This window comes from Vespa crabro, chromosome 9 (assembly GCF_910589235.1).
Source record: "Vespa crabro chromosome 9, iyVesCrab1.2, whole genome shotgun sequence".
Taxonomy (NCBI): Eukaryota; Metazoa; Arthropoda; class Insecta; order Hymenoptera; family Vespidae; genus Vespa; species Vespa crabro.
The window spans coordinates 7,930,276-7,943,632 of NC_060963.1; the positions used below are offsets into that span (position 1 = coordinate 7,930,276).

At 40.8% G+C, this 13,357-nt stretch overlaps 1 protein-coding gene across 3 annotated transcripts in view; it reads right to left on the minus strand.

Moving 5' to 3' along the window:
- Nucleotides 1-13,357, minus strand: part of LOC124426585 (POU domain protein 2-like) — a 94,164-nt gene that overhangs the window by 18,112 nt on the left and 62,695 nt on the right. For all 3 annotated transcript variants that reach the window (XM_046968429.1, XM_046968431.1, XM_046968430.1), the window contains one exon: nt 3,638-3,694. In XM_046968429.1, coding sequence (XP_046824385.1) covers nt 3,638-3,694 — 57 coding nt within the window. The remainder of the gene's footprint in view (nt 1-3,637; nt 3,695-13,357) is intronic.

The window sequence follows — 13,357 nt, forward strand, 5'->3', positions numbered from 1 at the left end:
CACTTTACCGAAAATATTTGATAAAGCTTAGAAGAAATTCCACTTTTTGGTGAGCAGAGAGAATATAGATCGCTATCGTGATTTTAATATGATTTTATAAAATTCGTAAAAATTCGATGTCAACTATAGAATGAAGCATGTATCGTAAGTAGAAAACTGAACGTTGAAAAACTTGAAGCGTGAAGCTTAATTCTCGTATCGAGGGTTAGAGAACGCTTGGGTATTCAAAAGCGGTTTTCCACGTTTACCTCGTCCCCAGTTCTTACTCTTTTTCCCCAAATTTAAATAACAAAGTCACCGAGAAGATGTATTATAGGCTCGTACCTTTGTGAGCAAATCGACTTCTTGCGACTTTATCATAAAGATCGTTTGCATTCCAAGTGAAACCGATCGCATCGATTCTTAGGATTTTTCTTTTTCGTCTCTATCGTTTGATTCAATTCAAAATTTTTTAAAGAAGTTCTTCCAATGCGATTTTTCGAGAATCCGACAATTCTTTTCTTTTTCCGTTTTTGATTTCATCCGATTTTTTTTAGTTTTCATTAAAACGAATTTCGAGCTCGATTCAAATTGATCGTTCCGTTTTAGTTTCATGAAACTTGGCTGAAATTTTAACTCGGACCACGATATACGAAAGGCTAATTTGCGATCAATAACTTTATCTACGATCTTATCGCTTCTCTCGACATTATAGTAACGTGTCTTGCCGGTGAAAGCAGTTTACGTATACTGGAAGGAATAGGAATTCGCGATATTAAATTACCGCCTCCGACGTGCTGAATAGTGATATCGATTTCAATGGATAACGATCGACAGGTGAACGGTAAAATGGTAAAGGTGAAGGAAAATTGTGGATTACTCGATAGTGTATGTGTGAGCTTCGCAAAAGTCGAAGATATTTAGTAAAATTTTACTTTTCGATTCTGATAAATTTTTAATTTAATTATTATACGACATCGATTATTGTTAGAAATGGGGATACGTCGTAAAGACATTATAAAGTATGATGAGAGACGTGCTCGTTTCGAACGGCACAACCTAAGATTTCCATGAAGTTCGCGTTAAAGGAATCTCTAGAGTGACCATATAGGTCGAACAGGTGTGCCGATACGATCGAGGAATAAACGATTAGCGATTCGATTAGCATCCGCAAATCATATTGATCTTGGCTCCATCCGTTGCGACGCTTCATCGTTGACTCACAGCGAGCGTGAGATTTTGCAACGAGTCAATCGATTTGACTTTGATCGATGAAGATCGAGCAGCTGGCACCCGTATGCGGTGGTATCATTTTGGTATCGTTTCTCGTTAATTATCGACATGCTAGATGTTTCGTAGAATGTAAAAAACAAGTGATAGATCCTTCAAAGGAAGAAATGATTGAGAATCACTGTCGGTCCATTTGGAATGACACGAATATCGCAGGCACAGCGTTCACGAGGAAGTTTCGTCGATGGTTTCAACGTTCCCGACGTGCTTATTCGCGAGAGAAAAGAGAGAGAGAGAGAGAGTAGGACGGCGGCAAAGGGGGTCTAGTGAAGGAAAAAAAAATGGAGCGGGTGGCAGCGGTGGTGGCAGCAATGGTGGCGCTAGGCTATCGGAAGTGTGTCAAATTACAGAGGTCCGTGATATTAATGACTCCTAATGACATGCCCCCTCCTTCCGAGCATCCTACGTATTGCGTACCCCCTACTCCGTTCTCCTAATCCCCCCTCTCTCTCTTTCTCTTTCTCTCTCTCTCTCTTTCTTTCTTCTCTCTTCTTCTGTGAACCTTCTCGCTTGGCCTCGCTTGCCCTCGCTTGCACTCTCTCTCTCGTATGCGCGTTCACAGTGGGCCCGATTCATGGAATCCACATTAAAAATAAAATTACTAATTGGCCGAGGCTAATAGCAATAAGACAAACAACGGGCTAAATGCTATAAAGTAAAACACAGGTTCAAGATGATCTGTTCTACCTACTCTTTTCTCTCTCTCTTTCTCTCTTTCTCTCTTTTCCCATCGTTCCTCAACGTTGCGCCGTTACCGTCATCATCACCCCACCGACGCGCCTTTTCGAACTCGCTGATTACTTTCTTGTTTCTCCATTTGTCTCGTTCGTTTCGTCGTAGGCAGATACCTACCAACGTCGAAGAGCTACGAACAGAAACGAGGAGTATCCTGCTTACGACCGGTTCTCAGACTTTCCCAGAGTGTTGCCCTGGTGGAAACTTTTTTGTCCGAAGCTCCTCCATGTTTCCGTACTCTCGTTTCTTCCCCGTCGATCGCTTCCTTCGAATCCATCGATTCGATCGATCGCCGATTCGAAGTATCGTTCTACGAATTTTTTGTTTTTTTCTTTTTTTTATTTCTCTTTTTTCCTTTTTTTCTTTTCTTATTTTTCCTTTTTATTTTTTTCTTCTTTAACCAATGCTCATACTACGTCTCCCTTTCACGAAGGAAGATCAAGTTATTTTCAAACTAAATAGATATCACTCAATCGAGAGTGAAACGGTGGATAAGATTTTACGCACGAGTTGAGCTATACTTTTACCGATAAAGATAATTTCTTATCGCATGTCCCATTAACGTCATCTTTCTTTAACGGTACAGCGTCACGCCTTTGTAACGCTTCGGCACGTGTTCAAGAAAGAAACTTTCAATGAAACAAGACGATCATATTCTTGGAATAAACGATTACAAATAATGCTGTAGCAACTAACACGCGGATATAACGAGCGATTAATTCATATATAATAAAAGTCCGTGAGAATTTTTTACTTTGAATAGGTCGTTTTGCGACCAAAGTTTACAAGTTCCACGAATAGAAAATGTCTATCAATTACGTCTCCGAAGAAACATACAATAAAAACGATGACAGACGAAAAGATGGGAATTTTCGCGAAATCCGTGAGTAGAGTTTTACGACACTGACAAAAATTCAAGCGATTTGACCGACCCTACTCGGACTTTGCCTGCCGTGAGCAACCAGGATAATGCCCGATGTTAAAAGGTCGGTTATACGCCACGAAAGAATTCTTTGAGGCAAATGACAAAGCTCCGGGAAGCCGTAGGGCGGTGCTCAACGAATGTAATTGTCTTTATGACATACTTTACGTGGAAAAGAATTAACCGAGTAGTCGTGGACTTTGGGTGATCACGAAAAGATTGTTGTCTTTAAGAAATGAGAAAAAAAAATCAAAGTTATTTGGTCGATGAATATCACCGAGCGAATTTTCATTTTCTTTTTAATTTCAATTAGGTCTGTACAACCTTCGATCGAAGCGATCGCAAACGCATAAATTAGGTAGTAGTTGGAGTGATCGTTTTTTCGTTCGTCTGTCGTTTCTCCTTTGCGTTTGTTCGCTTTTGAATTCCGATTGGAGACGCTCACGAGAAAGTTAATCGGAAATTGTTCTTGTCGTGGCACATCTGAAAATCAAAAGGAAAGGTAAGAAGGGAAGGGCGAGACTCGCGCATCGTTCGATTCGATGAGTCGTCCTTCGGCTCGAACTCGCCGTGGCGTGGAGAGGCGAGGCATTATTCGTTTGGAAAATTTATGTTCCGGCTATTCGAAGGTTAAACGCGTTTCGTACGTTAATCTTATCGAGAAGGAGCGGACACGACAGACGGACGATGAAACTCTCCGTGCAAACTCACCTTGTATGGATTCCGGCGAGGCTGGCTCCTTATCGATTCGGCCGAGCGCGTCGCTGGCTGCAACAAAAAGTGCAACGGGCTCTCGTTAGTGACATTTCGTTAAAACTCGACGAAGAAACTTTTCCCTTTCGCTTCCCCTCCCCTCCGCCCCTTTCAAATTGACGGGACACCATTTCAAAAGGACTCGCGCGACAGTCACGCGCGCATCCGTATTTATGAGTTAGCTCGACGACGAGTCGAACGTGATTTTAGAAAAGAAAGGCCCACGAAGTTTCTTTCCTTTTTCACTTCCTTTTATCCCGAGGATTGATTCGTCATTGATTCGACCTCGCGAAACTCCGTCCTACGCGAAATCTGTACACATGAAAAAACTGTATTCATGTGTTCGATCGAAAGGACTGGTTTTTCGATTTAATTAAAGAGCGTTCGGTCGCACGCTTCCCTTTCCGCAATGAGGGCAAGATTTCTGACAGAGATATACAGCTTTTTTCCATTTTACGTTAATCCTTACTGGTAACACCCTCGACAGAGGTTATCCCGAATGAATAACGACTTTCGAGATAGCCACATTCATACTGATTAAGTCACACATACGGATAAAACTCCGAGATAGTTCCTTCGAATTATGTTAAATCACTTTCGGTTCTCTTCACGAATGAAATTTCTTGAAAAAGAAGAATGTAGGAGAAGAATGATTGCACGTCCATTGTCCGCGGTCTCGTTCGATCGATCGATATTCAAATAATCTATTTGATGGACCCTTCCTGGAAGAGAACATCGACCAAGGAAAAAGAAGATGGTGGTAATTCGGTGAGAAGATGACCACCATACGTCAGCGGAGCACCGGTAGGGTGGCTCGCCGATGTGACCGACCCTAAGGGCAGCCACCTACTACACCCTGGGGGGTCGCAACTCACCCCCGAAACGACTGTATTCAGATAATCCCACCTTTCCGCTCCTCGCGTTTTCACCGTAGACGCTGGACGACATTCGGAGTTTCCTAACCCTCACAAATGGACGGCAAATAAATAAGAAAAATACAGAGAGAAATGGTACGGTGTCGATAACGAAATGTCTTTCCATTTAGGTGACCGCACCAAAGAAGAAATAAGGCGACGCGAACAATGTAACATCCTTGATGCGATCGCTTCATTATTGAACGAAGGACTGTCTTTAGAAACTGGCACACGCTTACATTAAATATGAACGGTGACCTCGTGCGGATATCTATCTAATTATAGTCCGCGAACGTTCGAGTTTTTCTGGTGCACATTAGACGCAAGTGTAATAACGCCCAGAGCATTCGATAAAAGAAAAAAAGAAAAAAGAAAAAATGATTAAATCGTCGTGTATTATTCATGGGTGCTGAGAAACGTCGGGAATCGTCGTAATGAATATCAACGACATCGTTGCAACGGCGACGGCGACGACAACGATGACGACAAATATTCCTGAGAGTAGATTCCCTCGGCTTATACCATTCCCATTCTTAGCAAGGTAATTTTTATCATTGTCGATTTAAGAAGGTAAATGCGATCGTCCGAAGATCGTCGAAAAGAAATGAATACGTTTCGAGTTGGTCGCGACTCGGTGAGCGCAAATGTTGAAATATCGCAACGGACTTTGTGGAGATACGATCGCGAATAAATGCGGAGCACCCCTCTCTGGAGAGTCATAAAACAGTTGCGACTTGCACATGCCCCTTTTTTCTCGCTCCTCCGTTCGCCGATTCGATCCGGCCGTTCGCTTGGTCGTCGCGTTCGAGTTCGCTTTTGGTCAGTCAGGAAGTGAGACGATTTATTGGCACCTACCTGCCATTTAAACCCATTATCTGATCTCTCGGATAAGCAAATCTACTTATAAACGCGTTAAATTCTTCGTATGAGAATGATAAAAAAAAATTAAATGTAACGAGGGCACAGCTGATAATTTAAAATTAATTAATTCAATGTTCGAGAAGGATGAATAAAGAAATGAAATTAACTAGACAGTTATCGATTTTATAATTGTTTCCAAAGGAACGCGCGCGACGAGTTGCATTTCGCGTGGAAAGAATCGGCCACGCATTAATTCTGAAGTATTCCACGAAATTACAAACATACGGTAGTCTTGCCAATGACTTATTAATTTGGCAGGATCACTTTCTGTCAGTCCGGCAATTGCGTGTCTACCGTTGGCAGCACGTGCTTCTCAGTATTCATAAAGGTCATCAATGCGAGCTTCGTGCGAGTGAGCGAGCGAGCGAGCGAGAGACCGACCGATCGACCGAATCCTTTTCGTGCACGTACGAACAAGTAGTAAGAAGAGAGACAGGCCATTCACCAGGTACGTTAAGGAGGCACCTGTACGGATACTACGACTCAAGTACTACAGACAGGTGCTTCACCGTACTCTCGTCGAGACGAGTATAGCTATACCTGCCGAGTTAGCACGAAAGACGAGAGCGTGCCAGCCCCGTCATTATTTTCCGATTACGATCTTGTTCCGTCCGTAGTGGAATCATCGATCGAAAGTCTTTCTCATCAACTTTGTCTTAACTTTTAAGTTACCTCCGAGCGTTTTAATTGTTATCAAGAGTTATCTAACATCGTATGGAAAAATATCGAAAATACGGGGAACGATATTTATTATCGGAATATATCGTTATTAATTCGTCGATAGAAAAGAACTCGTCTGTAGACATGCTCGATCGAGCTGGAAGTAACGGAAAAACGGATTTTAATATTTTAATAGTTCCATCCGCCTCGATAACAATAAACGTAATAAGCATAGAAACGTCCGAGTTGGTTCCACCGATGGGTTGCGGCAGAAAAGGTGGATAAAATATTAATACTGACATTTGGGGAAGACTTTGCGGTATTTTAACCATCCTGCAAGGTGGCCACGCTTCCATGACGCTTGAATAACATGGCTACGTCCGACACATTGTTATATCTAACTTTTGGCAATTCGCTTTGAAGCAGCGATATATTGTAATCAAAGGGAAGGCGAATTCGTGTTGGTCTCCTGACTTCTTTTCACCCCTCTTTCTCGGTCCACCATGAATACGAGATGCTGCATCTGGATACGGTATCTAGTTTGCGTGGCGGCGAGCCAGACCGCGCATCAATTTTTGAGGAGACGCTTCTTATACTATATGTATGCAACACCCTACATCGTTGATGCGGAGAGCACGTTCCTACTACGACTCCTAGTCTAGAGAGATAGTTCGCTATAGAGGTTATACGTAGTACTAGTACCTAGTACAGAGCCCTTAGAAAACCGTGTGAATAGTGATGAGACGAAATCATGGAAAAAGAGTACTTTCTACTCTGACTCGTCACGCGCACTCTCAGCATTTATTTGAGAATTCTTAGCTTTCTGATTTTTTATCTATGATGCATCCAGTGCATCGATTATTACGCAATATCTGAGCGACGAAAAACGAAATAAATTTATCTCTTTCTTTCGAAATGCTCCGAAGGATTTAAAAAGTAATAAGAGAGAAATGGAAGAAGAGTAAGACTTTTTCCAATTAAAACCGACGCCATTGTAAGATCATTTTTAAAAGAAGAAGAATATTCCCTTCCACCTTTGGACATAATGAGTAGGAAAAAGAAGGGAAAAGTTGCAGGAGGAGAGAGAGAAGGGGAATACGGTTGGAGAGCGCGATAATGGCGGCCGTTATGAAGAAATCAAGCCACCTCCAAGCCACCCCCAAGCCACTGCACGACCCCCGGCGAGGTAGCCTCGTACCCACTTGATCTTCCGTTTCCATAGCAACCGCCTTGTGTCCAACGAACCCCCACGCTGCTTGCACGAAGGAAGAACCGATGGAAGGAGAGAGGATGAGAGCGAGAGAGACAGAGAACGAGAGAGAGGGAAAGAGACAGAGAGAGAGAGAGAGAGAGAGAGAGAGAGAGAAAGAGAGAGAGAATAAGAAAGAGTCTTTCGTCTTATTATGAGAATCGCTTCATCCGCGAAAGGGTTGCATCTAGAGCTAAAAACCTTTTTTTTACCATTCTCGACGCCACAAAACCACTCTTCTTCTTCCCAAAGTTATGACTTTTAAAATGATATCATAGGGTTTTACTATTACTTTCAAGCGCAGCTGTCTAATGAATTATTTTTAACGACATCGTGAAAAAGTGTTTTAATGATCATGTAAAAATCAAAAGATAAAGAAGGGTGACTGTTGGCAATTAAACATTAACACGTAAGCTGTCGCACACGTGCATTGGCGAGAGAAAGCGAACAAGAATGGTCGTTCGATCGATCGATCATCTTTGGGGTGTTAATCGCTCTCGAACGACACTTAATCCGTCGGTGAAACTGATGGATTTCAAAATAATTGCTCGTCGTCGATGGTGATTCGAATGAAGGGGAGGAGAGAAAAAGAAAGCGAAGGTGTTTGAGCGAAGAGAGAAGGAAAGAAAGAGAGAGAGAGAGAGAGAGAAAGAGGGTGATTTGCCTCGCTTTGCTTCGAAGCTTTCCCCGCCCTTTGCAGATGTCGAAGAACGTGAACGTGTCTTGATATAGAGGGTGAGAGAGAAAGGGAGAGAGGGAGGGAGATAGATAAAAAGAGAGAAGATATACATGAACACAAATATAGAGCAAAGGGAAGAGATCGAAAGAATGGTCTAACGTGGATAAAGAAATGATAATGAAAGGGTTTAGGGTCACGTGTCGTTCTATCGATGCACCGACCTCTTCCAATACGTCATTATTGCATTCTATATTTCAGTACTAACATTTCGATCTCAGTTTTATCTCGTAGTAATGAACTTGTAAATATCTTAAACATTATCTCTTTGTTCCAACGAAGAAATCGAGACAAAGTCAGAAAAATATTGTATTATTCATTGTAATTAACGTTTCTGTATATACCATTTTATACGTTCAAACATACTGATTATTGACCAAACATTTACTTTTCGAACGAAAGAGAACATTTCCAAGGTACAATGTCAAATATAATCGTGTTAGTTCAAGACTATTATCAGAAACATAGGAGAGTCAGCACAAGGTAGCTCTGGTGCGCGTTATTACCTGCTTTTCGTTCGAATTACCGTGAAACTACGCAGATACGTAGTCGTACAGTTGTTGTACAGGTGTTCGTTCGAACGTAGATGAAAACGAGGGACCATTAACGTGTTCGCAAGTAGACGCTGTACGCGTGGGGTTGGTTTAACTTTTCCTCGAGAATGATCTTGGATGAATTTGTGCCTCGGGCATAGAATAAAGAGAAAGCTATAAGAAAAAAGGGAGAAGGAGAAGGAAGAAGAGGAACAAGAAGAAAAAGAAGAAGAAAAAGAAGAAGAAGAAAAAAGCTTCTGGGAAAAGGAGCGAATGTGAATGTTCCACGCGGCGATGTAATGGAGTCGACTTATTCGTTAAAGAAACGTCTCGGCTGGGTGCAATCGAGTAGACGCGTTGTGGCCGTAGAGAAGAACGATGACGAGACGGAACGGAGTATCAATAATTCCTCGCTCGAATTAACGTACAAAGGATCCAAGCGATATGCATCGAGGAGAGACGCACAAAATTATCTCGAATTGTGATTAACGACTTTTAAACTAACGCTTGTGGTATTCGCTGAAATTGACGTTGTTTATTAAAGTAACGTGCCGATATTCTATGATTATAGAAAAAGGAAAGAAAAAAGAAAAAATGAACAAAAAAAAATAAAGGAAGAAGAAGGAACGTTACTTTCGTCATTTAATATTTATCGAAGAAAGTCGGTATCCCTCTTATGGCGTAAAACAAGTAGAAATTCTTCTATACATTTTATCTACGTATTACGCAAATTTACCGTATACTAATTATTGATCTAATTACTGGTTACACCATCAAAGTCGTGTTAGATCGATTCCGACGATAATTCTTAGGCAGATCAAGAGAAGAGAGAGAAAGAGAGAGAGAGAGAGAGAGAGAGAGAGAGAGAGAGAGAGAGAGAGAGAAAGAAAGAGAAAGAGAGAAAGAGAGAAAAAGAGAGAGAAACTCGATTCTAGTGAAGAAATTAATTAGTAGGAAGTACTTAGTGATACAAAGAAGGCGTTGTTCAATTTCTTTCGTATAAAAACACGAAGTAAACGCGTTCGCTATTACAATTTTAATGAAACGTATGTAGTGTGGAAGGTTGCTAGCTGTAGTAAATGCGTCGTCCTGATCTTATCTCTTTCCGCATGATATCGATTTTTGAAATCGACAGTAAGAGGAGAAGGTATGTAAAATATTAAGGGAGATCAGTGGCAAGAATCGAAAGAAGAAGGCGATTGCTATTATCGCGTCATTATCATCATTATCATCGTCGTCGTCATCGTCGTCATTGTAGTCGTCGTCATAGTTGTCGTAGTCGTCATCGTCATCGTCGTCGTCGTCATCGTCGTCGTCGTCATCGTAGTCGTCGTCGTCGTCATTTCATCGTGTTTCATTATACGAGCAAAGCGTCGTTGCGTGATCCATTCCGTCGCAGATTAATCGCTCTCGTTCGAGCGATTAATTAATAGGCGCTGGTCGTTTTTATCGCTCGCATGAGCTCTGCATAAAACGTTCTCGCACACGAACTACATCGAGAATGAAATATTCATCAAAATGCAAATGTGCGCAAGTCGCGTCGTATAATCCATTTAAAAATAATCTAACGACAGAATTTCGCCTTAATTGGCACAATAGCTACCGCCGACATGGCGGCTCGCGTAGCTTCGGCCAGTATCATGGTAACCTTCTTAGTCCTGACAATTAAGAGCGTTATGCGGGAGATCCTGTGTGCGTAGCGCGTGCTGCTCGTCCCTCCTGTCGTCCCTCTTGCCATCCCTCTTGCTGTCCCTCTTACCGTCTTTCTTGCTATCCCCTTTTCTATACCCTATATAGATGCTGGTCGTAATGACACGGTAATTAGAGAGGTTTGTCGGCAATTAACATCTTGAATTTCATCGTAGCCATCGCGAACGTACTTGCTATCGGTCGTTATTATTCTATCTTATTATTCTTTTATCGAAACTAGTATTCATTCGAGTTTTTTTTTCTCCATTGCAATTTCAATTTTTGGATAAAGAAATATTCATTAATTGTTTCGACGAGCGAGTAAATGAGAACAAAGTCTTCTGATAAGAAAAGAAATCGAATATCGGCTTGGATATGCCACTCCCACTCTAACTTCCTCTCTTTTTCCTTCAGCTTCGCTCGCGGATATAATTTCCCGGGGCAAGAAGTTTCTAATGACGGAAAATCTAATATATATCGCTTCGAAGCGGAGCTCCGCCATTGCCGCGCGAGCAGCTTTTCTTGTAATTAAGTTATAACTAAGGGCGAACGTGGCTGCCGTTCGTTCGTGAACAGGGGTGTGGGAAGTAAAGAGGGAAAAGGAAAGGAAAGGAGCGCTTGGATGGCGACTGAGAGAAAGAGAGAAAGAGATGGGAGGGAAAGGTGGAGGAAGAGCGCAACTCTTTGCAAGAGTGGAAAACAATAAGAGGGCCCCGTTAATCCGGACGATATATTATATCCAATGAGAGTGCTTCTGGCAGACCCGACACGATTCCATGTCCGTGTATATGTACTATGAAGCAAACCGAAGAATATGGCGAAGGAGATACGGAAGATCGGTCTTTAAACGAAGAACCTTCCTTCGATCGATTCTATTAAAAGTTTCTTTTCATATTTCTTACATCTTTTCTTATATTAATATTAAATACTTTTCTCATACGCTTTTTGTGTCAATTCGAGTAGTAAAAAAAAAGGAATGAAAAATGAATTTTTGACGAGGTCAGTTTTTATACAAGAATGATAAATAGATTAAAGTTTAAGCTACGAAAATTATGATAGATATTTTATTAAATTCGACAGATAATTTGTTATATACGTATATATACACACACATATATATATATATGTATATGTATATATAATACATCACGAGTGTGTTTTAATTCGCGATAATAATCGAGTTAACGATTGCGTTGCATTCAATCGGAAAATACTTGAGACTCTCGAGATAAAAAGAAAAGGATAGAATGTAAGAAAGGTAGACTTTGCCGATAATAATCGTAGCGTGCAAATATCGATAATAACTCGATGTGTAAGAGGAAAGTGAGAGAATGGGTTTCGAACATCGGTTCGAAAGGAACAACTCAATTGTGTTAAATCGAATTAGCTGGTAGCCCTGCCGGAGATGTAATTAATTTATTTCAGCGCCATCTTGCTTGCGACGGTCAGAGAAGAAATATTATTTCTAACGCATGGCTGGATAAGACTAGGAACTACAGAAGGAGAAAAAGAAAGAGAGGGAGAGAGAGAAAGAGAAAGAGAGGAGAGAGAGAGGAGAAAGGAAGATAGCTTCAGTGCAATTTAACGAACGCTTCGGAAAAAGAAGTGTTTCGGTTCACGAGCGTGCAAACGTTACTTTACGTGTACTTTAAATCTATCGGTGCTATAAAAACGCGTTCACGTGTAACCAACGAACGAATGTAGCCTTTCGTTAACGAGGAGTTCAACTCATAACGCTTAATTAAGCTGCCGTGTACGAAGTAAGTAAGTAAGGCCCAGAGGGAGAAGAGGATGCTCGTAGGACCGCGATCGTGACCGGTACAGAGGCCAGGAACGCGGTCAGATTGAACGATAACGATCCGATAAGCCGCCCTCCCAAGATCGCGGTAAGCCTTTCGTTAAGTGCATCGACAAAAGAACAAGCAGGTTTCGCGCTCGCTTATGAATATGCTCGGCGAAACGAGTATAGTTTTACCTTAAACATTCTTGCAAATGAAAATTTGTTATTATTTAACGAAATTTATTTCATTATCTTTATACGATATAAAATTATTTCATTAAAATTACTTATAATTTTCCTCTGGGAATGAATCGATAGATGCACAAGAAATTTGCCAATAATGCGTCAGCATAACTGACATTTGACCTATCGAGGTATAATCCTCTTAAACTATCATTATAAGCTTCACGAGGGAAACACCACAAGTGCTTGCCAATATTTCATTAAAATTCATGAATTAATACGATGCCAAGCATATGCAAAACATTTTCTTCTCGAATTATAGTGTCTAATTTTGAAAAAATGATTAAATCTTGGCAATTTAATTTCATTTTCTGTCATTAGATATAGATATATAACAAAGATACTCTTTATGTTTACGAAGAATGAAATGGGTTTCGAGATGTGGTATTCGGCAAAGAAAAATATCATCCAAACTGATCGACAAAGTGGAGGGATAAGAACGGAGCAAAAGCGAAGAATTCGAGTGCATCTACAGATTATCTGCAGCGGATAGACCGAGTAGGGTTGCCAGCTATTGAAAGCACGAAGGGTGGAGTTTAAAATGGCGAAGTTTTCTATTTCGACCTAAAGGCAACCCCAATCGCTATAGGCTCGCCTAATCAGAGCGAGGGGGTTGGTTTTGCATTTTAATTCGTTGCCAGTGAAAGTATTGTCACCCTTTGCAATCGATTTGTTGACTTTTTCTCTTTTATATTTATTCTGATTTAATGGAGTCTCATGCAACAAACATTTTCAACATGTTAATGGAATACGTTAGAAAAATTTTCATACTTTTTGTATGTTTTGATTATTAAAAAAAAAAAAAAAAAAAAAAAAAAAAAAAAAAAAAAAAAAAAATTACAAAAAATGGATTGTCATAATGCAACATCAGGGTTATAGTTACGAAAAAATTGTTATTCATTGTAACTCGAGTAATGGACCTCATTTGGAATAACACATTGGCTCATGCGGGA